A 23,329-nucleotide genomic window follows, 5' to 3' on the forward strand; every position below is an offset into this window, starting at 1 on the left:
TCACGTCTTTAATCAATAATGTACAAATACAATAACAGGCATAATATAAGTCTGGATCGTGTTTATGCTGTGGAGATGAAACAGTAAACGGGAACACAAGAAAGGAAATTGATTTAGGAAAGATAATCTTATAAGCACTCCTTTGTAAAGTAAAGGCAGGAGGTGAATGATCGGTTGGTTATCTCGGTTGGAGAGACAAATGTTTACACTGTCTACTGAGTAACACAGTGGTCAATAATGTTCAAGTTTGTGTTTGTGTGTGTGCGATTAAGACAAATAGAGAGAGTATGAGCAAATGCAGAAGCACAGAGAAACACACCGGGAGCGAGGACTTAAAAAAAAGAGAGAGAGAGAAATAAAGTGTTGAATCTGGAGGTCAAAGGTCAATGTGTGAGTCACATGATTGAAACCAGGAAATGGAGAAGTGGTCATAATCCAGTCACTTCCTTTAGGTTGACAGCAGAGCAGGAACACAACTTTTCAGACTTCGGTAAATGGATTTATCAATGATGATAAGAACCCAAGAGGAATATGGGTAAGTACAGACTGCAGATACTGCTGCTAATTTGACAATACACCGCTCTTTACTCTGTGACTATCAGTTGTTCGTCATCATGGTGTTATGCTTAGTTTAAGATTAACAGCCTGTTTCTTGCTTAATTGAATCAAAATAGTACAACAGAAAACCTGAACCTCGGCTTATTTATGCTTTGTGAATTCATATTATGAACTATTAACAATTTTTTCTGACCTTGTTTATCTGTTTAGTTTCACGTTGTTTTCCCTAAAGTTAAGATCTGTTTTTCCAGAGTCTTTAAAATTGAAGACTGTCAAAGTGGAATCTCTATGGACCTCTTCCTGCACCTTTCACTCATACCTGCAGTAAGTTTACCATCAGAGGCGGATTCCAATCCCACGTTTTCTCTAAAGCCTCAGATCTTTCAGATTTCAAAATACCTTCAAAATACCCTGGAGTAAATGTTCCTTTGATTGAGTAGTATTCAATTCAAATATTGAAGACCACATTCATTTGGCATTGAGGGGGATCCTTGCAATTCGAGCAGCCCAAACCACTACAGCATGGATTTAAACATAGAAGATTGTGAACGTGACTCCAGCATAGTGTAATAAAATAGTTACAAGATTAGTGATGCTGTTTATGCCAAATTCCTGCCTTACTTATGTCATGGAATTTGAAAACAATTTGATACAAAATAGGATGTAGGCTCTTTCATGTTCTATTATGATGATAATGATTTTTTTTTCTCTCGGCTACTATCATGTTTTTTCCAAAATGATGCACTGACTTTTAAGCTGTTATCTATTATAATAGCTATTTTCTTTTATCTAAAATGGCTTTAAAAATAGTCCATATAGCTGCTGTAAATAGAAAGAAAAAATCTCCCAAATGTCTTGTAAAAAGCATATATCTGTATTACAGAAACTTGCTCTGATATATATGACATTACAAATCTCAAATTAAAAAATTTCATTTTTTAAAAATTTACAACTCTATGCAACCCTGATGCAAATAGAGCATTTCTTCTGTAAGTCGTGTTTCTTTGTGAATAATTTACTGATTATTTGTCCTGCAGGTGTTGATCTCAGTGGTGCTCTCATTCCTCCAGAGGAGAGTCAAGAGATTGGCCATCGACCACAGACTGCCCTTCCTTGGGGGACGTTTTGCAATTGTGGTGTAAGTCAACATAATAACAACTATGAATGTCAAAATTAAAAGCAACACCAGTATCTATCTGTTTTAATATCACAAGTAAAGGCTCCTTAAATATCTAAAATTCAGTGCTGAGGTTGTCAACAGTTTTAATTATGGGACATCTGCGTATACTCTTTTGATCAGGCGACTGAAAACAGCTGCATCAGCAGCATGTCTTCTCTGTCTTAATGATTTTACTGTGTCCCAGGCCTTTGGACACCATAGGCAGCCTCAGTAACCGTTGGTCCTATGGGTTTGCGTTTGGTGCCGTCTCCTCCAGCGTCCTGCTGCTTTTCTCTGAACGTTACATCCCCTTCACTGTCCCATCCTGGGCCAGAGGTACTGCCACTGTGTGTTACTGTTACCCAAGCTCTAAATTCAGACCTGTTTCCATTGCAGATCTAAGATATAAACACAATGTTTGCTGATTGTTCTCCGCAGCTATAGTGTATCTGGTTGGAGCATTAGAGGTGGGCCTGGTCTATTTCCCGTTCTTTGCCTGTCTGTCCACACCTTTCAGAGCGGCTGGGGCAGTGCTGGGAATATTCTACTCTCTGGCCTGGTAAACAATCATTAAATGATCAGACACACTATGTCTAAAAATGCAGGTCACTACAGCAACATTTTTCTAATGTGTGTCTTTTTAAAAACACATTTTAAACACTTTATCACATTTTTATAGCCTTAGAACACAGATGTCTCCATGCTTGTCTTTTAGGATCATCGTTACAGTCTGGGATACATTCACATGTCCCAATGGTAAGGTAGGTGAGTACTAAACCCATCATGAATCTAAATGTGTCTTCAACCGTGGAAACAGCCTATTCCCAAACCTAAAAAATTACAATTATTTAATTGTAACAATTAATTACTTATTTAACAAGAGTTGCCTTTTGAATTTGGTTGTAATATCACTATAATAATAATAATAATAATAATAATAATAATAATAATAATAATAATGCTTGTTTGGTTTTAAAGATTCTGGGTAAATACCAGAAGGTGATTGTCCAGTGGCCCTGCATCCTCTCCCTCATCTTCCTCTTGGGACGATTCATCTACATCCTGGTTAAAGCTATCCGAATACATCTGCAGTTGGAACAGGAGGTCAGCATGCCCAATGCATAACATTCTTGCTGTGTATTTACTCAATTCGTAAAACCAAATTATTTACAAGATTTGATGTCACATTTTTTTGAGACATGTATAGAAAACATTGTACTCTGTTACTTTTTTAAATTTTCCCTCTCAGAAGGGTCTGTAGTAACTACATATTAGGTTTTTCAGCGGGGGGTTCTGAATAATCTAAACTATGTAAGACTATTAACATGCTGAATCTGTTGCCAGGACCCTGAGGAGCTGATTGAGCTACACCAGGTGCAGCATGTCAAGAGACTGCTGAGGAAAACACCTGCACACAGGTAGAATGCACACACCTGCACTAATGCTGCTTTCAAGTGTTTCTATTGCTTGTTGAGGGATCCACTATTTCTGCATGGTTTTGCCAGTTAACCAAAAAAAGTTAGCACACTTTGATGTCAACAGTTTCCAAAAACACAACCTACAGTAGATCTATTGATCTTTTTGACAAGGTTTCTGGTTTATTTCACTAAAATAGGCCTATAAGAATCAACCTGCAGAGCTGAACATTGAGATTTTCTCAGTGAGATGAGTATTTGCAGAAACTGGGTTGGAAATGGATCCATTGGAGTGAAAATTATATTTGTTACATCATATCTATTTGTTGTCTAAGTTATGTTATTGTTAATGCATTTCAGAGTTTACTGACATCAAATCCAGTGGTGTGTTCAGGTGCTGCTGTTAGGGTCCAACATCCAAGATTTGGGAGTCAGCTCCACAACTGTATTATTATCATGAGTGTCAGAATTTGAAATTTGTAATGTCAAGATTCAGAACCAGGGCCCGCAAAAGTGGTTAGAGTATCATAATACAGATAGTATTTGTTGGCAGCAACACACAGTCATAGAAACACTCGCACTTACATTCTGTATACACACACACACAGGTTATGACCCTCCTTTCTCTGTTACAGTAAGCCCCTCAGCTGGTTTCAGAGAAAAGTGTATGAGTGGGACCCCCACTTCAAGTTCCCCAACAGGATCATCGGCACAGTCATTATATCCCTTATAGGCCTTTATACGGTACAACGAGACATCTCTTATTTTTTATCATGTCTCAGTACACCTCATTTTGAAAACGTGTTGCACAGAACACCTTGTCTGTGCATCTTAATTTGTATTTTTTTTATTTCTGTAGATGACCCTGGCAGACTACAGTCTCAGTAATGTGACTTTTGACAAAGTGGACAGATGGAAGAATACACTCAAACAGCTGGTTACCTCTTGTAACCAGACTGAGGCTCTGGGAGTCATGATACCACAACTGGAAGAATTTATCCACGTGGCTAGGAGTGAGTGGGTCTGCTGCCCCCTAATAGTCCTGATTTGTGTGATTAGTGCTCATATGTATGGTGGACATCAGACAAGTTTTAGGAACCTTCAAACCACACTTGCACAGCTTCCTTGATTATGAACAGTTCCTTTAGGTTAAAGCTAAAAAAAAATAATTCAACACTCTGAGGCCTGATAAATCAAACTAAGTAAAGTTGTTGTTCTTTTTTTTTCTCCCAGAGTCTTGGCTAGCAACCACAATCTTTGCTAGTCTCAACTCTGTAGCCTACTGCTTCCATGTCTTAGCATGTTACAGGTAAGAAACCCCAAATAATTTGATCTATACAAAATGCATTGAAAATGTGTGAAAATTGTCCAAAAAGAAGTATATAAACTGATTTATTTAATGAAAAGTTAGATTCAATTATTTCACAACCTGTTATCACAAAGAGCCCAAAGCTGAGTGACATTGTGTACTGTCGCCATAGAAAACACTTGAAGAGGCTGTGGAGGGGCCAGAAGGGTTTTCTTCCTGAGAAGTTTCACAACCCTAACTCTGCTGTTAGCGTAGTAAGTAACACACACACACACATACACACACACACACACACACACACACAAAAAAACACAGCAGGCGGTAGACAACTCCAGGGCGAATCAGATTTCAGCTTAAAGACCAAAATCAGCATTCATGTGTGACACAGTGTATATCATCTCCATATTTTTTCTTAAATGTGCTCCTTTGAGTGTTTCAGATATGCAGAGCATGCGGGTACTCTGCATGTGCAAATGTTTGTATCTCATTTTGGCCTCTTTTTTAATTAGATTGCATTTGAAACAAGTTTTCTCTTTTGGTTTTCACAGGCTTCCATTGCAAGATACTCAGGTTGGCAAATCGCGTTTACACTGTGGGGTAAGCTTTTTATCTCCTGAAATACACAAAGATCTTACATGTAGTAAACAGCAGCTGAGCAGCAGTGGTATAGGCATAGGCACATCCTATGTTATGAGACTGAACGCATAATTTGTTGCTCTGCTGTTTCTCAAAAGCAAGACTTTTTTTAAGAGTCTGGAGGAGAAGAGGGAGGGAAATATCAGCTAGGTCAGATAGGGAGCTCTAAGCAACAACTCGTTTTTCAGTGATCAAGTCCATATAATGGATGCAATTAAGTAAGTTACCCTGATTTTAGGGGTATTGGTCAGTAAAACTTGTGGTAAAACCAGCCTCATGGTGCCGGCCCACTATACATGACAAGAAATTCGCTCCCATTATTGTGTATTAAAAGCAACTGATTCCCTACACAATGCATGCTGTGCAACGTGTGATGCAGACCAACGAGAGGGCGTGACAATTTGAAAAATTTAAACAGTGCTCACATCATGACAGCCTATCAAGCTGCAGCCACAGGTAACCAAAGGGGGAAGGTGGACTCGAGTTTAGGAACATTGGTTGTGTATATTGGGCATGCACTGTCACACTGCAAACTTACAGGTAAAGACTAGGGGCCCCTGACTCTTTGGGCCCCTGGGCCTGTGCCCGGTAAGCAAATTTGCAAATCCTAGGATAGCAAAAGAATAACCCGCCCTACTTTCCCTATAATTGGCGAGTACTTGTTGCCTTTGTTGGTTTGGTTGGTTAGGTTTAGGCAAGAGGAGTGAGATTGGTTAGGGTAAGAATGTCAGGGGAAGCACACCAGGAAACGTTAGTTTGCGCCTGGTAGACCTGATCAGTAATCCATCCATTCGTCCAGTGGATCTGCATATGTCTCATTGTCCTATCACACAAAAAATAATATTAAGAGGTCCCTTCTGTGTTTTCTCTTTAGGCTACCTGATTGTCCATTTTGTCCACTTCCTGTTTGCGTTGCTGTTGGTCTATCTGCTGGTTCTCCCCATACAGCACGGAAGAGTACTGAGCATGCTCAGCAACCTGGGGATTATACTGTAAGACTGCTATACATGTAGTTACGGATTTATGGATGGTTAGATTGACAGATAGACACATTGGTTGATTGATTTCTCCTGTGTCTCTCAGGCTGACCATCGGTCTGGTCGTCGCCCTGGTGATTCTCCAGGTAGCTCTGGTTCAGATTTTCTTTCTTCAAGACAAAATGTCTCCGACTGATAAACACAAACCTCTGGCTCTCAACAACAGGTATGTCAATATCGATACTGCAAAAGTTAAGACCATAATTAAACCACCAGAGGGACGTAATACTAAAACCTAGGTCCTCTATTTACCAGCAAACATTAACTTTTGAAAGGGGAAGTGCTGGTGATAACAGATGTAGACTGTTGAGGACATAACGTTATGGTAATCCACTTTCTCAGTTGTGAAGTAGCTTCAGTGACTTGCTAAAACAAGCAGATTTGAAGTATATGATAGTGTTTTACAAGAGTGGAAAATACTTTCATCACCCAGAAGTCAAATGATAATATGACAAGTGAATATAAATCAGAGTAATTCTGCAGCGGTAAATCATAGTTTCTCTTCTCCCTCATCAGGAAGGCGTTCCACTGCTTTAACTACTTCTTCTTTTTCTACAACGTGGTGATGGGGATCAGCAACTGCATATTGAGGTTGCTGTTCAGCATTGTGACGGGAACATGGCTCGTGTCCCGCATAGACCGCACCATTATGCAGAGAGGATATGAAACCATGGATGCCGGTGAGTTTAACTTCAACCAAGATGTTTGTGAGTCAAAAGTGGATTATAAATTCAAGGATTTAAGTCTCCATACCACCATAACATGTCCCAGCCAAACCTCTTCCTTGTTTTTAAATAGTCTGGTGAAGATTATTTTTTTCCAGGAGATGGCAGCATTTCACACAACATCAGGGGAATTTTTCAGTTGTGCATCCTCCGTAAACGCATATAGTTTTCATATCAATATCATTATTGAGTAAGACTAAGACTAAGGTCTTTACAGCAGTACAGGTTTGAATCCAACCTGTGGCCCTTTGCTGTATGCTATTTTCTCTCTCTCCCCCCTCTTACCTGTCTCTCTACAGGCAATAATATATATATTTTTAATTACTACAAATTTAGTGGTACTTCTCATATATAGTGCATGACTCTAACAGTATTTCTTGCATGTTCCAGGTTACAGCACTTGGATTGGTATGATTTTTGCTGACCACTATCATAACAATCCGGTCATGGTGTGTTTCTGCCAGCTGCTGGTCTCCAACTTGCTGGAGAGACACACTCCATCCGCATACTTCACATTCAGCAACGAGCAATCTGGTCAGTACTCTGTGTGTGTGTGTGTGTGTGTGTGCGCACGTGTGTGCGGTACTACTGCTTGTACCTGTCCACTAAAATGCATGAAGAGACCAAACTAGCATTTTTTTAACTAATGCACTTTGTTGCATGTATGTAGTTTTCTTTGATGATGCACACATATGTTTTATTATATTTTTTTTTAATCTTTTTTTTTGATTGTTTGTACATTTTCAGTTTATTAACGTTTAACTTTTTTCCAGAGTCCCCTTTGAACAGCCGGGCGAGGAGGCGCTGGATGTTGTATTATTCCTTACTAAGGAACCCTTATCTGATCCTGCTCAGGAAGCACCACCTCTGCTCTCGTTCATTAGTACAGTCAGACACAGTGGTGCACACTTGTGTCATGGTTTCTCAAACAGAGAGCCTCCAAATAGAGTCACTACCAGAGATTATCATCACACCAGCAGAGGACTGTTAAAGAAACATTTCCATACTTTGTGATAATGTGATGTTTTCAATGAGTCTTTTTCAGAGGCTGTCTAGCTCAAACATCTGACTGACACGTTATAATCCAGTTCATGTGATCAATTATTAGGTCTCCTTTGTATCGGCTCAGTAACAGCATTCATCCACAGGGAATTTGACTTAAAAAAAACGTGTGAACTTATACCATAGATTGATTGTATTAGTGTTTAAATTATGTTAAGTTTTGAACTGCTGTACAGTATAAAGACACAGTCAATAAACTGTGAACCTTTTGTACATAGTCACAATATCCTCTGTGGCACATACTAATGGATGTGGTGCACTACAGCTGGCCTTTTTTTTTGTCTAATAATGTGTTTATTAAAATCACGTGAGGTACACCACACAACCATTTGGCTTGTCATTCTAGGTTTTGTTACAAATGTAAATGGTTATAAATGTTTATGCAATGGTGCTGTATATTCTCAATACACATATGATTTGTGTTCTGCATAGCCTACAATGGGACTGAACACAAGTGTAAGCTTCTAGTTTGTATTGGGGAGTTGTAAATGTGTTGTTTCTGCACAAACAAATGCTGTCAGTTGAAAATAAAAAACACACTGCTAAAAGCTGTATTGGTGTGATTGACTCCACAGATGTTATGGTGATTATTATTAATGCTGAATAAATTATTAGCTGTAATTAACATGAAATACTGAAATTTCCAACAGCATTCAAAAACAGCATATTTTCCCCAAAGCTAAATGGAAAAATAACGAGCGACCGTTTTCTGAAATTTGATGAGCATGTTCAATGTTATAAAACATGCCAATTGTGACTGAAATAGAACAAACCGGTAGTGACCTTTGAACTTGTGGGCGTAAACGTGCGCGAGCTGAATGCGGCGACACTGAAGACACCACGAGGTTTGGCTAGCGATATTGGTTAAAAAAAAATACAGGTAATGTAAACATAGAAACATATTTGACTGTGGTAAAACTTGAGTAAACATATTTGCGAATCGCAAATAACTCTGTCTAGTTTGTAAAAACGTCCATTGAAGGCGTAAATGACAGACTATTTTGCTGCTAGCTGCAAATGAACAGTTAGCCGTTAGCTAACGTTGACGCTGCATTGTCCCGTTAGCAGCCAGCCGACATTCAAATTAACGGCAGGGATGCTTTGTCGGACCAAACCTCCGTATCTCCGTGAAGATTAGGCTTCGCACAGGGAAATAGACATAAACATAACTTTGCTTTGTGGTTTCAGACACACTCAGTCTGGTTATCTAATTGCTGCATAAATTCAGTTAGTTGCTTGAGAACCTGAAGTTTAGCATGAAACAACATAACTGCCTATTAGCGGCCACTGACCTAGTTTGCCTCCCCGCATTTGGAAGACCTCGCCTTATGTTGTTGTGAGATAGAAAAGTGGTGTTAAATATTTGCTTTTGCAAATATAGTTAACAAGAATGTATCGTAAATAAATGACGTGAACGCGAATGTTTTATATCAACATTAAATTGCCCATGCGGGATCAACGTTTGATTAAAATGTCACATTAAAAAAGTTGTTTTTGTTTGAGCTCAAAATCCGGAGTCTCTCCCCCAAAATCCATGTATACATGAGGGAGTTTGCAAGTCCTTAAAAAGTCTTAAAGTGTCTTAAATTCAATCTTATAAACAGTGGGCCTTAGATGTCATTAGTCCTAAAGTTGAACATTAGAGTTCTCAATTGCCACAAACGTCTAATTTCATATATAATTTCTTGGTTATTTTTTGTCATAATGAGTCAAGTTCTTATTCATAAAAGTCCATGTTTCTCATATTACATTTTTTAAACCTACCCTTGTACTTGTACCTGCCTCTTTACCTTGTACTTGCATTAACCTTTGGCAAATGAGTGTGATTACACTGACATGGTTAACTCGTTTAACATATAGCAGTTACGATCATATTCCAGATGTGTTTTCTTTACATAAGCACAGAGAAATGGGGTTATTCATATTCCCTGCATGCATTCTGGTTTCTTTCCAAGTACTCCAACTGGCATATTTGGTTTTCTCATAAATGGAATATGGTGTTCACATGCCTAAACACTTAAACTGTATACTGCAAAAAAATGGCATACTCCGAAAACCCAATCACAAAAGGATTATTCACAGATAACGCACAGATTAACAACCATTTTTCTTTTTACAAAACCTACCTCTGCACGGGACTATATATATGTACTACTTAGCTTTATACTTAAATGCCATGCTTTAATAAGAAAAAAATGTTTTGTCTCAAAATCTCTCTTAAATGTGTTTAAAAATATCATCTTGAAAAGGTCTTAAAAGCATTGAATTTTAGTGTGGGATACCTGTAGACACTCTGTAAATGTGTTTTAACTGCTGCCGCACTTTTGCTTGAGCATCTCTAGCTCCACTTTCCATGTTGTTTCTTTTTTCAGTGTGAATTCAGCAGTATGTCAGACAGCGAGTCAATAAAGAAAATGTTGCGGTCTGTACTCCAGTCCAGCAAGCTCGGCGTGTCTATAAACTCCCTTCAGTCAGAGTACAGGTCACTGTGCGGAGAGAGCATCCCGTTGAGGAAGCTGGGCTTCTTAAATCTGGAGGATTACCTCAGGAGCATCCCCTCTGTGGTGCGTCTGGAGCACCGCATGGGTGAGGTGAGTGCTGTCCTTTTTATTTCCCCATGTTTAAGGCCATTGTCACCACTGCATCCATCTACTACTACCACTACCACCCTATAGGTCAGCTAGCATCAGTTCAGAGTAGATAAACACCACAAAAACTTGCCGTTCAGCAAATCAATAAATGTTCTCCCGTAGATAAGGTGCTTTGCTGCGGTGTGTAAAGAGACAGCCCATATTGCTGAGCTGGTGGCCAAGCAGAAGAGTGCCAAGAAATCTGGCCGCTCCAAGTTTGTCAACTGCAAGATGAGATTCAAGCCTTCTAATCCATACATGCTCAATGGTAGGCAACACTTGTTACTTGTGTTTTTGTTTTTTTTTTTCATCAGGTTTCAATCTCTGCAAAGGCTTTCATATTAAAAGAGTAGCAACAAATTCTTCAGAGCCTTCACCCATAAATTAAAGTTGTTTTTTTTAATTCATGAAGACAAGGGATGTCATACATTAAACCTTTCTTTGTCCCATTTCATTTATTTACCCTAACCTGACCTAGTGTCACCCTTTCCATGCTTTTAGTGAGGCCAAGGTCGTCTCTCCGTCAACCCTCAGTTGGCGATGCCTTTCACTGGACACCAAACCGCCCTCGGCCCTGTAGCGGCTACAGAGGAGGCTGCAGCGCCTCAGGAGACTACAGGTAAAAAAAAAATAACAGCTTTTATCAGGAAATGATGAGTCGTAGCTGTATTTTTAACTTGGTTGGACAACATTGTCCAGAGAAATAATAGCCCAGCCAACACACAGCAGCCTTATTAATCAGTTGTTGTCATGTTAAACTGTTTTTTTTCCACATACCGGTTTGTGATAACCCAAGTAAGTGTTTGCTTTCTGTAAATTGCCATTTTATGTCATTCATAATTGTAGAATTTAGCGGAATTTAAGTTTTTCGTCTGTGCTTCATCTCAAGAGAATTCCATAAGAATGTAACAACATTTTTGCTCTTGCTCTTTCTAAATAACAGGCAGTTGGACCAAAGGTTAAGCTCAGTCACCCCTGTCCAACACAGACAACCAGCTCCTCAGCCCGCTGTAAAACAGGGTTTGAGCTCTAACAGGTAAACATACCCATGTGGACAAACAATATGCAGCAGCTGTTTGAACAAGTAGCAGTGGTTTAGTAAAACAAAACTGATGTTAGTCGAGTCTCAAAATATGGTAGTCTAAAAATATGGACTCCAAGAGCAACCTGCTGCTTATTGTGTCAGGAACAGCAGCAGAATGCTTGTTTTGAATAGAAGCTTGTTGCTTTGAAAAGCATATTATGCTTAACAGACTGCTATGTTGCCAGCAGGAACGAGAAGAGCTTTGCAAACTGCCAGAAGCCTCGAGGTAGGTGGGACCTTCTTGGTGTGTTCTTACCAATTTCACAACATTTTAATTGGTTCCCCTTAGAAGAAAAATCAGGTTCAGAATTAGGTTATTTTAGATGTTACATATTGTTTGACCCACTTCTTGTTTGTACCCTTTTTTTATACACATGGCATGCGGTTGGGGCCAGGAACCAGCTATAAATTCATGACCAACAATTGCATATTAATGCTCCTGTCAGGCAGATGGGTCAATCAGTCCAAAACCAAAAATCAGTTTACACTGCAGACTGTTTACTGATGTCAGCACCTCTTAACCTCTCTTTCTTCCTTTGCACAATTTTTCACAGAGAAACCTTTTGAACATATCTCCAGACTCAGCCAATCTCAGGTACAGAACTTTCTAATCTTGTACTGTGTCTAATTTCTACCTGAAATGTCCTTTACTTACAAATATTAATTTTACATGTTGCTGTTCACAAAAACATTTGTTAGTGTTTATCTTATACGTGAATAATTTGTTTTATGTATCTAGCAGTTTGTGCACCCTGGTCAGTGATGTCACAGCATTGGTTTACCTTCAGTTCTTTCAACAAGTTTATTTGGTATCAGTTAATCTCTGTTTATATAATTTATTTGATTTTATGCCCATGCAGTCTTGTCTGTATGACGTGGAGCTCGTGCAGAGTAGAATGACTCAGATCCTGGAGAAATACTGCAGCGGATTTTGGTTGTCGAAACTACCAGTTGTCTACACTGAAATGTTCGGTCAGAAGCTCCACCCTCAGGTGCTCATAGATCTGAAGAAGTGGACAGACATCGTAATGGTTAGTCAAAAACCTTTATTTGAATAAGAACAAATAATAATGCCCCCAAACAAACAAACAAACAAAGTAGGTACCGTGAAGCCTTGTGAGTCGAAAGTTTGAGGACTATACAAACTTGTCCATCTGGTCTTATGGGGGTAAATTATATTTAAACAGGGATTTGAAATCTTTATCCACAGGTGGAGCAAACGCCGAGCACCAACAGAGCCGACCGACTAATCTACCCTCCTCTGCCTCCTAAGCCTTGTGTTTTACCTAGAAGTAGCACCACCAGCACACTTCAAGCATCACCCTCTGATACAAGAAGTATAAACACACCCATTTCTTCACACCCCTCAACACCTGAACAGCCCTCCAGCCCCGTCACTTCCTTCCCTGTCCCTAAACCAAGAGTTTCCCCCTTGGCTAAGCCCACCTTCATCTTTTCTTCAAAACTTGCCCACAACCCAGCTCCTGCTCCACAGCTGCCCTCCCTTGTTAGTCTTGCAGTCAATGCCAGTGGTGGATGTAAAGATCATCACAACTTGCCTACAACTACCTTCAACCACAGTGGAAACACCCAGCCAGCGGCTGTCCAACCTGGCCCTGAAATTTTACCCCTTTTGAAGGTCACCTTCTCCCCATCCTCTGATGCTGCCCCTCCTTGTCCCCCCAAATCCTCCGCTGTCGTCGTGTCAGCTGAGGTGCGTGAGAGAATGAAGGAGCTTCTGTCCAAGTACAGTCAGGGTCTGTGGGCCCATGCTTTGCCCAAACTCTTTATGGACACATACAAGACACCATTCCCCGAACATGTTCTGGACAACTTGTCTCTTTTGCTGGATTTCTGCAGTGTGGAGTACCCGATACCGCATGACAAAAAGAAGGCAAGTAAATGAAGCTCTTAAGAGTAATGTGAAGTTGTCTTATTCTCTGAGGTAATGCATACGCACTTAAGATATTCCCAAGAATGGTAATAACTTCTTTTTTACTGTCACCATTCATTCTTTTGGGAGCTTAGAGACATGTTTCCTTCTTATCTGCTATTAAAATATTTCTATTTACTAATATTTTTGTTGTTTATGTACTTTCCTGTGGTCAGGCCATTCTGTATATATCCAGCAGAGCAGACATGGAAGCCACAGACAGCCAAGACAGCCAGCGATGCAAAAGCCATCCCCTTCCCTCTGGTCTAGAGGTCCTGGGACCTTTGGTGCCTTCCAGTCTGGTTCTTCCCTTTGAGCAGTACCCCTCTGTTTTGATTACTGATGCCAAGAGCAGCAATGCTGTTACCATAAGGTGAAATACGTCTTATTCTTGCAGACATGATTGTAATTTTGTAATTAGTTGCTCGCGAAGGTAAAAACAGCATCATGTTTCAAAAAGGTACGGAAGAGTGGTTCATCTAAAAGCCAAATTAATAATTTAAAGCTTTAGGATTTTTTCCTAGAAAATGAGAAAATACAGGCCGAGGGCAGAGTCTCTGCAAAAAAAGATATAAGTGATGATTGAAAGGGATTCATTCTGTATGGGTCTATGCATTGTAGGAATATCACAGTGTATCTTCAGGAGAAAAACAGAAAAAAAGGAGCAGCCACTCTACTAGTAAGCTACTAAAACTGCGATGCACAGATTGAGAAAACTTTATCTCTCTGTCCAGGTATGTCGGTGAGAACTACTCGAATGCCCAGGAGGCCATGGAGGAGGCCATGTGCTCCTTCTACAGCCAAAGCTCCACTCAGCACCCTCTGTCTAAACCCGTTGTTGGTCAGCTTGTAGCAGTCAGAGGGGAGGATGGAGATGAGATGGCAAGGGCACAAGTCATGGAGGTTACGGCCCCTGACAAAGTCAAGGTAATGAGTTTAGTGTAGTTGTCAAGTTGTTTTGACTTGAAATATATTTGATGTTAATTTATGTCAAAAAGCTGAATCTCATTCACTGTGAATCATGACATAAAACAAACAAAAAAGCCTCCAGAATATGTCATGGTGTGAAAACTTTTTCAACACTTCATCATGTATTCGAATCAGAAATTTAGACTTTGAGCCGCTGACCTGGCACATAGCTTGTGGTGATATTTGGTTTGTTGGAGGCAGACATGCTGTAGCTACAAGGTGGGGTCAGTGTTTCTGCAGCAAAAGAGCTTTTGTCTGTCTGTCTGTTTGCCAGGTATACTATGTGGACTATGGCTTCTCTGTGGAAACCAGTGGGACTAATCTGCTGGAGCTGCACCAGGACTTCCTCTCCCTGCCGTTCCAGGCTATCAATGTCAGACTTGCAGGTATATAGACGATACGGGAAATGTTTTTGGGACTTGTTTTTGTGTAACTGATGAACAGGTGGCCACAATAGAATGGACAAAATGTTTACATTGGCCAACGGATGTATGACTATTCTGGTTCCTCTTCTTCCCATCCCTCTCTACAGGTCTTGAGGCATTCAGCACCCATGTAGTGGTGCTGTCTTCTCTGGACAAGTTTGCAGTGGGAAAGATCCTGCTCATGGAGACATTACAGCCGTGTCCACAGAATGAGACGCCTATGGCAGTGCTCTTCGACACCTCGCAGGATGATGACATCAACATCAACTCCACCTGCCTGAAGGCTCTCCAAGATGTGACCATGAACAACCCTCTGACTGTAAGAGTGGTGGTGCTAACTACAACTATAGTGTGATGCATGAGTCAGAGGAGAGCCCCCTGTTAGAATATCAGTTTTTAAAAAAACACATGCATGTATAAAGGCAGTTAAATGGTTTCTCATATTTTTAATTTCACTTAACATCACAGCTAAGCTCTGCCAGTAAGTGGTGCTTCTGTACTGTTCTCACATTCGTCTTGTTGTGTTATGGGAATTTATAGGGGTTTTATTCAGTTAGAATTAAAAACTGGCTGCTGGTCAGCCATGATAGTGAGACACTCAGTGTAATCAGTCTTCCCTGTGTTATCTAATATTAATATTTCTGTTGCCTGTAGGTAAATGCTACCTACCAAGACGTGTGTGTCACAAATGTATGTGCGGATGGTATCATCTACTGCCAGCTGCCCTCCAGAGGAACCACAAGACTCTGCAAGTTGCTGGAAGAGACGGAGTCCTTCTTCCTCTCCCAGGTAGAAGAGACCTGCATTTGCTTTTGCACTTGATGGAAAGCATTTCTTGTTTTTCCAGTGTAGTTACAGTTGTATGTTCAGCAGGCTGCTTTGCTGCAGAGAGAGGCTGTTTTCATCTCAAAATTATACACAAAGTCAATAAACTGTTTTAACAAACTGTTCAGTCACTGTTATCATAACCACAGTAAGTTCACTCAATCACACAGCTGGTTTCAAAGCTCAAAGTGCTTCATGAAAACAGGTCTGTTAGATCAGATCTGCACTTTGTTTTTGTTAAGTGCTGTTTGTGCTAACAGAGGCAGGCAAGTAAGGATTTGCAGTCATTGAGAGGTGATGTGAGAAAGTGGGAGGGTTGACTTTATCCAAATATTTAGAGCAAGCATAAACCCACAGTGAATCACAAACACAATACTGTTGCCACACATCTTTGAAGCAGTCTGTTGTATGATGCTACATCCAAATCTGTGATGACAAAATAGACTTTTTGCCTTTCATTTCTGATGATCTGTCATGTAAAACCCATGAATTTGGTGTGGCTTTATAAAATTTAAGTTGTGATTCCTAATGCATGCAAAGCTGAATTCTTTATTGGCTAGAATGAAATCCATATCTGGTGAGGGTGATAGGAGCCCTTCTTCATGGATGGTCTTCAGCATTTGGATGAGAATGGCTTTATTGATCTCTGTGGTTGATTTTGGTGTGGTTTTCACAGTTAGTTGTTGTTAATTACCAGTGTTAATTTAGGATTTTTGCTGTTTCATAATTGCAGTGTTTTTCCCAGCTGCTGCATTAGATTTTGTGCACAACTCCCCCCAAAAAACTCCCAAGGATAGGTAGAGCGTCTTTATAATGGTGTGCTTGTAAATGTTCCTACCAGATGTCATCTGAGTCCCTGGTTTCCAGACCTTTCAATGGCAAGCTCTGTCTAGCCCGCCACAAAGGAATCTGGTCCAGAGTGGAGGTAAGAACAGAATCATCAAAAGGTATCTACTCAAAAATCTTTAAATTTAAAAGCTTAGAATCATTTTGAACGCTCAGAGTATGGGATATGTTGTTTAAGTGTTGTTGCTCTTGTTTTCAGGTCACAACCATGTACGGCAACAGAGTGATTGAGATCTTCTTCATTGACTTGGGTGTCTCAGCCACTGTGGAGGTCACTGATCTCCGAGAGATCCCCCCTCTTTTCTTAAAAAGCTTCACCATCATCCCACCACTGGTCAGTGTTTTGCGTGTCTGTTGTGTGAGTAGTTTCAATATAGTCCTCAACCAATCCAATGGCTGGAAATGCATCCTTTTCTCTTGACATTGATTTGAAGCTTCTGTTTGTAGTTTATGTTTATAGGACTTTGTCAAATATTTTTTTTTCTTTCGAAAAGAGGTACTTATTTTGACAAAAGTCAGACTGTCCTTGTGCTTGCATTGGTGTTTATTCAACCTTAATATTAAAAAAAATCCTCAAAATAAAACTACAGATTGACATCAGTGGACACTATAAAAGTTAGACTATGGTAGAAAAATATTTTTGATATTTTAATGTGAATTGCTGTTTTGTTTAACATGCCTGTCATTGGCTTGCACATCAACCAACATTGTGTACAAAGGCGATAATGTTGTGAATCTCTCTTAAAGTGGTTGATGAAGTTGTAACACACATTAAGGTGCATCGTTTTCTTCTGTATCTCTTCAGGCTATCAAATGCCGCCTGGCTGACGTTACAGTTCCAGAGGGGGACTGGTGCCCAGAGGCCGTTCAGTGGGTGAAAGAGGCTGTCCTGGGTTCTGAAGACTGCAAAATGAAGGTAACGTATACCCCTTTTACACCAAAATCAGTGTGTGCAAGTGGATTTTTCAAGCACACGTGTGTTTGTTTGTTTTCTTTCCTGTTTGTCACATTTGGTGAAATGAAGGCACTGGAAAACATTTCAATATACAGTAGAAAGCAGCTCGGAGGTAAGTGAAAATGTCATGGTGGTCTCTCTAACTTTGTGGTCTCTCATTTCAGATTTTAAAATTAGACCAGCACAAAGGGAACACGCTGGTCTATATGTATCTCTTCATCGGTGCTGACAGTCAGGACCTGGACAAGAGCATCAACCATCAGCTGGCCAAGTCAGAGCTGTGGCAGAAACTCACCACACAGAACAACAACACAATCAACAGCAACAACAGCAGTGTGGATACAGGTAATAATGTACGACATCAGGCACTCAGTCCATTCTGGGTCTGTGATGACCCCCATTAACAGTCTGCATTTGTACATAAATGTGTCCAACATGTGAAGTCAAGGTATTAGGACAGTGAACAGTGACTTCTTTTCTTATTGTTGGATTTGCATTCAAGCACATTGACTTTAGGATGAATTTGGGCTATGAGATTTCAGCACTGACTGGGCTTTAATTTTAGGGTGCTTTGCATGTACATGTTTTTGTCCAAATTTGTAGGTCTTAGTGCTCTAGTGGAGAAGTTGTCTCTGAGCAGCCCTGTCCCAAACCCCATCGTCAAGGCCTCAACCGGACTTCTTCATGGAGCAGAAAACTCCATTTCTACAGAGACAGCCACCAAAGCTGAGTTGCAGCCACTTTCACTGCCTCCCCCACTGGAGCTCCCCCAGGTGAGCTGAGATAGACTAACTTTTTGCTTACTTATCATGAGGGGTAGATGTAAAGTATGTATGTCATGGCTTGTCTCCAGGCTCATGGCAGTCCTTAGTATTATTTATGATTCGTCATTTATCTGTTTATAAACCTCTATTTAAAAAAGTCCTTAAAGGTATACTATGCAGGACTTTCCTGAAAGATAATATCTCGACTCATACACTAAACTGGCAGTTCATTTGTCTACCAGTGGGCTGAATGGTATTAAAGTTGCTTTTGTGAGGTGTATCAGCAATTTAAGAAGCAATTTACCGTTGGTGTAAAAAAAAAAAAAAAACAGCCTCGACATAGTTCTTTCTGGAAACCTCATTCTGCGAATCTCAGTTTGCTTTCATCAGCCATATAGAAACAAATATTCAACAAAGCATTGAATTAACCCTTTTAACACCTGAATCAACATCAGTTTTCTTGTGCTACATTCACAAGCATTTAAGCCTCTGAAACTTGAGAAAATTGGTTTGATGTCTCTCAGAAACATGGGGGGAAAATGATGACATTATAGGAAAACTTCCTGGCAAGAAATGTCCTACAAATGGCAAAATATTACTAATAATTTACTAAATTACCTGAAAATTTGAGAAAAATGTCCAGAAAAAGGATATGTTTCATTCTTATAATTAAATATTTGAAATTATGTTACAGAAAAAAAACCATATACTCTTTCTTGAGGTATTTTTCTTGTTTCTATTTCATATTTTTGAAAGAAATCAAGGCAATTTGCTCAGGTATCAAAGGGTTGATATGCACTTCATTCTCCTCCCTGTCTTCTTTCAGCCTGGTCAGAACATGGATGTGTTTGTGCCAGTGGCCTGCCACCCTGGTTACTTTGTGATGCAGCTATGGCAGGACCTGCATAAGCTGGTGGTGCTGATGGGTGAGATGATCCTCTATTATAACCAGACATGGAAGACCAACTTGCCCCCACCCATCCAAAAAGGAGAGATCTATGCTGCCAAAATAGACAAGAAGTAGGTGATTCATGTTTTTGCACCTGGTGCAAACTGGACATGTCAGAGTTGTTGTGTTTCTTCATCATGGACAGTATGTCCTTATGTTGTCATTTGGGGTGGAGGAATAAAATCTATACAGCATAGTATACCAATGTTATTTACTTGGCATTTTTTTATCATTATTTAATTAGATGAATTGTAGATATAATATAATCATCAACTGTTAAGGCCACGTGATACAGTTCACTGCAATAGAAACTACTAAAATGAGATGAACAGAAAATTATCTTATTAGATAAAGCGGATGTTGAAAAAGTTTGGTGACATAATTTGCAGTTGAAAAAAGCTAATAAATCACAATATATCATGATATATATTTTTTTGCAAAAACTCCACTTAAGTGTCATAATTATATCCTATCACCTGGGCTCTGGTGATTCCCACTCCCAGTTGTCATGGTGACATCTTTTTGTAAAGTCATCACGATGACCGTAAATCAGGACTGACACATGATAGAAATCACACAGTTAAACTGCATGGGCTCCTTAAGCAATTAATGATAGCATAAGATTTTGTCGCACTTTGGGATATGGATTTCATATTAATAGCTGTCCTGTGTGCTGAAAATCAAAGACGTCGCGCTCGCTCACAATATAACGAGTTGAAAGTGGGTGCTGAATCCTCAAAATGGATATCAAAGCAGTCAAAATGAAGCGTCTTTTATTAGTGCCACACGGGCGTTTCGGGCCAGACGCCCTTCTTCAGTGTGTGCAGTGGCAATGATTCAATGAAATTCTCACAGGTGTGATTAAATACAGTATATCCACAAGTGCAAGCAACACCAGTACATCCCAGCAGGGGGAGCCAAAAATTGATTACAACATTTTTACCAGAGGCAGAATCACAGTAATATTATGAAAAATTAACAACTAGATAAATGCAATGAAGAGGCACTAGAAAATAACAGTGATAATGATCATTTGTGAGCATTTGTGGATATAATCAATCACACCTGTGAGAATTTAATTGTGTTATTGCCATTGCACATGCTGAAGAAGGGAGTCTGGCCCGAAATGTCCATGTGGCAATAAAAAAAGATGTTTTCTTGGAGTGCTGTCCTATTTTCACAGAAAAATAAAGTGATTTGAATTGAATATAAGGATAAATATATAATGACAAAACAAATGCTGTAAATAAATACATTATCTAGATTACTGCCCTTGTCCTGGTTCTGTATATTTCATTAGTTTTGACAGAATAAAAATAGACAGCTGATCTTCAGCTGTCTATTTTGTGCCACTGTGAGGAAGTGATGAAGAAAATATAAAAATCACACATTGCTTTTGTCGATGGTGGAGGGCTTAACTGATGCCGTCTCTATGCAGCTGGCACCGTGTGCAGGTGAAGGGGATTCTGTCCAATGGGCTGGTTTCTGTCTTCGAGTTGGACCACGGCAAACATGAGCTGATCCGCAGCTCTCTCCTGCGGCCTCTGATAGAGGAGTTCAGACAGCTGCCCTTCCAGGCCATCACTGCTCAACTGGCAGGTGAGTCTGGTCAGCACTCTCTCAGTGGCTTAACTGCTCCATATGCATGAAAGCTATGTTGCCTTATTTGTAACAGAAAGTTTAGCAACATTAAGTTTCTAAATTCAATACTTTCAGTGCTCATATTAAAAGTCTGGTTACTTATAATAATTTTCCACCCATCTCAAAGCTTATTGATGTCCTCATTTGATGTGAGCAATCTTGTGATCCTTCTGCGGTTCCAAGCTAATTCCAAACTAGTTGTAAAGATGCATCACTATAAAGCTGATTAGGGTTGCCACTAACAATTGTTTTCATTATCAGTTTACAGTCAGTTCTCGCCTTGATAACACACGGTGGAGCAGCTTGACTTATTAGTCGGATTACTAATACCCTGTACGTCCTGCAGGTGTGACGCAGCACCAGTGGTCAGAGGAGGCCTCCATGTTATTCAGGAACCACGTGGAGGATCGAGCGCTGGTTGCTCAGGTGGAGACTGGGCCAGAGGTGGATGAGAAAGGTGAGCTGTGGGAACGCAGGTTGACAGTTTACCTGGTGGACACTACATTGGAGGACAGAGACCTTTGGATTCATACCATCATGGCCGACATCGGTGGTGAGATGTCTTCGGCAGCCTAGGATGTCTTCTCACGCATGTTGGTAAATTAACTGGCAAGCTGACTGGGTGAGTGAGAGACTAACAACACTTCTTTCCCTGGTTCTTTTCATTTTCTAAAAATGGTGAAAGTGCTTGGTAAACTTTAAGCCAAGTCACTTTCTCTGCCCTCAGTTCGTTTTCAGCGTTATGAGTCTTTCTCACAGACTTTAAAGAAGCACTTTTCATTTTGGAGTCGTAGTAAAAAACCATTTCAGCTTGAGTTGGGAGATGTGTTGTTGAGTTCATGGTCTTTTGAATATAAAGATTGTAAAATTGTTATGTGTCTTAGAGTGCAGCTGCACTAAAAATTATTGAGGAAAATGATGGAAAACATCCCAGACCAACAAATGTTACTCTTGCCAGTCTGACAGGTAAACCCAACTCGCTTCATTCATCAGACTTTTCCTTCAAGTTATGTCACCTGCATGTTGCATGTTTTTGGATTATTTCTTTATTCCCCCATCTAATTTGTTTTTGTATGCTGTGCCTTTGTGCATGAAAATGTGTGGCTCATTTTGCACTTGATTTTGTGTGTATATATACTTTGACATTAATCCAACTTAAATAACTTAGCTGCATTAATCTACGTAGATGTTAAAACTTCACTAACGGGACCCTCTTGCTTAGTTATATCCTGTGGCCGAAAAGAGTAAGTTGTAATAATTCTAGTGTTGTTTCAACATGAAAAGCTGTTCACTTCACACTGATTTGTTCTATTAAAACATGTAGCCAATGAGGGTGTACTTCGACTATAAGCTTTTTTTAAGTGTGCAGAAATGAGCTAGTGTTCTGACAATGTGAGCTGCTATCTCAGGATGAACTGCCATTGAAGAAGAGTTTTTAAGTATCTTCTGTCAAAATGGATGACAGATTGTTATATTCCATTTGGTGGGTTAAGAAAGCTTTAAAGTTGGATTGAAAGATTAAGTGGCTTTAAAATGCTATAGCTCCTTCTGCCTAGTAGGAAATATTCAAATGGTAAGACCTACCAGTTAAGTAGTAAATGTGTTTTAATTCGGTCAGAGGATATGATCCACTTTTAAAATGTCTTCAAAAATAAGGCTGATCATTTTCAGTTTTCCATACCTTTACATGAAGGGCTCCTGATAGAATGAGCTATCCTCACTCGACAGTCTGAACTTCCTCCTTTTTAAGTACATTTTAATTTCATTTTGATAGATATTTCCCACCCGGCAGGATAACAATGGCTATCTCACTTCAAACACTATTTCACTGGTCTCTCATCATGACAGAGCAGCTCAAATTGTCAGAAAGATTAAATGTGAAATCTAACTTGAGTATATCTGTTTCTAACCCAAATTCACACAGACAGAAGGTCATATTTGCGACATCTATTTGCACCCCCCTCTGGTGGTATTCACAACCTCATAAGTGGAAATTTTCTGAGAGCTCCGGCTTCACTACTTTGTCTACACAACTTCCCATGTGATCTGTCAGAGCATGTATTTTAAAATGTCTTGAGTTCACGTGTATCATCTCCCATTTACCTTGGCTTTATTTTTGCATTTTGTGTCACAATGTATGTCGTTTGAAACACATTTGCAGCACAATATTTTTATACGAGAATCCTTTTCATATGTGGGAGACCTAAGATAATATGAAAGACACTGTGCTTCTCAGAAGATAAAGCACAGTCAAGGGTCATTCCTCTGGCTTACATGTAGCCTAATGGAGCATTTTACATCATCTGTGTCAGTGCCGTTAGGATCTAAATATAAAGGCTATAACAATCAAGCTCCAGAGGCCCAAGCTTAAGTTAAAAGTTGTTCAACGTTTTCACTCGACAATAGA

General features: G+C 39.8%; 2 protein-coding genes across 4 annotated transcripts; both read left to right on the top strand.

Annotated features, from left to right (window-relative positions):
- Positions 1 to 337: 337 nt before the first annotated feature.
- Positions 338 to 8,449, top strand: stra6l (STRA6-like). Its single transcript, XM_042484730.2, has 18 exons — positions 338 to 535; positions 810 to 882; positions 1,596 to 1,696; positions 1,923 to 2,053; positions 2,156 to 2,276; positions 2,433 to 2,478; positions 2,696 to 2,821; positions 3,062 to 3,135; positions 3,768 to 3,876; positions 3,992 to 4,145; positions 4,366 to 4,441; positions 4,614 to 4,695; positions 4,990 to 5,038; positions 5,952 to 6,069; positions 6,161 to 6,280; positions 6,631 to 6,794; positions 7,230 to 7,373; positions 7,613 to 8,449. Exons 1-18 carry the CDS (start codon positions 495 to 497, stop codon positions 7,828 to 7,830), a joined length of 1,947 nt encoding a protein of 648 aa, XP_042340664.2. The 5' UTR covers positions 338 to 494; the 3' UTR covers positions 7,831 to 8,449.
- Positions 8,450 to 8,679: 230 nt separating this feature from the next.
- tdrd7a (tudor domain containing 7 a) lies at positions 8,680 to 23,295 on the top strand. 3 transcript variants are annotated; one of them, XM_042484728.2, is made up of 22 exons: positions 8,680 to 8,781; positions 10,274 to 10,492; positions 10,655 to 10,799; positions 11,033 to 11,150; positions 11,475 to 11,567; positions 11,801 to 11,841; positions 12,170 to 12,210; positions 12,476 to 12,646; positions 12,826 to 13,509; positions 13,725 to 13,921; positions 14,283 to 14,475; positions 14,792 to 14,903; positions 15,050 to 15,261; positions 15,597 to 15,731; positions 16,609 to 16,692; positions 16,813 to 16,947; positions 17,419 to 17,529; positions 17,733 to 17,913; positions 18,172 to 18,341; positions 19,159 to 19,352; positions 20,720 to 20,880; positions 21,269 to 23,294. In XM_042484728.2, exons 2-22 carry the CDS (start codon positions 10,289 to 10,291, stop codon positions 21,496 to 21,498), a joined length of 3,612 nt encoding a protein of 1,203 aa, XP_042340662.2. In that variant the 5' UTR covers positions 8,680 to 8,781; positions 10,274 to 10,288; the 3' UTR covers positions 21,499 to 23,294. The 3 variants fall into 3 exon arrangements, with proteins under 3 accessions (XP_042340662.2, XP_042340663.2, XP_087931789.1); XM_042484729.2 differs by having other exon boundaries at positions 11,804 to 11,841; positions 21,269 to 23,287; XM_088075663.1 differs by having other exon boundaries at positions 8,681 to 8,774; positions 10,269 to 10,492; positions 21,269 to 23,295.
- Positions 23,296 to 23,329: the final 34 nt, after the last annotated feature.

This window comes from Plectropomus leopardus, chromosome 3, assembly GCF_026936395.1.
Source record: "Plectropomus leopardus strain MGB_pleo_1.0 chromosome 3, ASM2693639v1, whole genome shotgun sequence".
NCBI lineage: Eukaryota > Metazoa > Chordata > Actinopteri > Perciformes > Serranidae > Plectropomus > Plectropomus leopardus.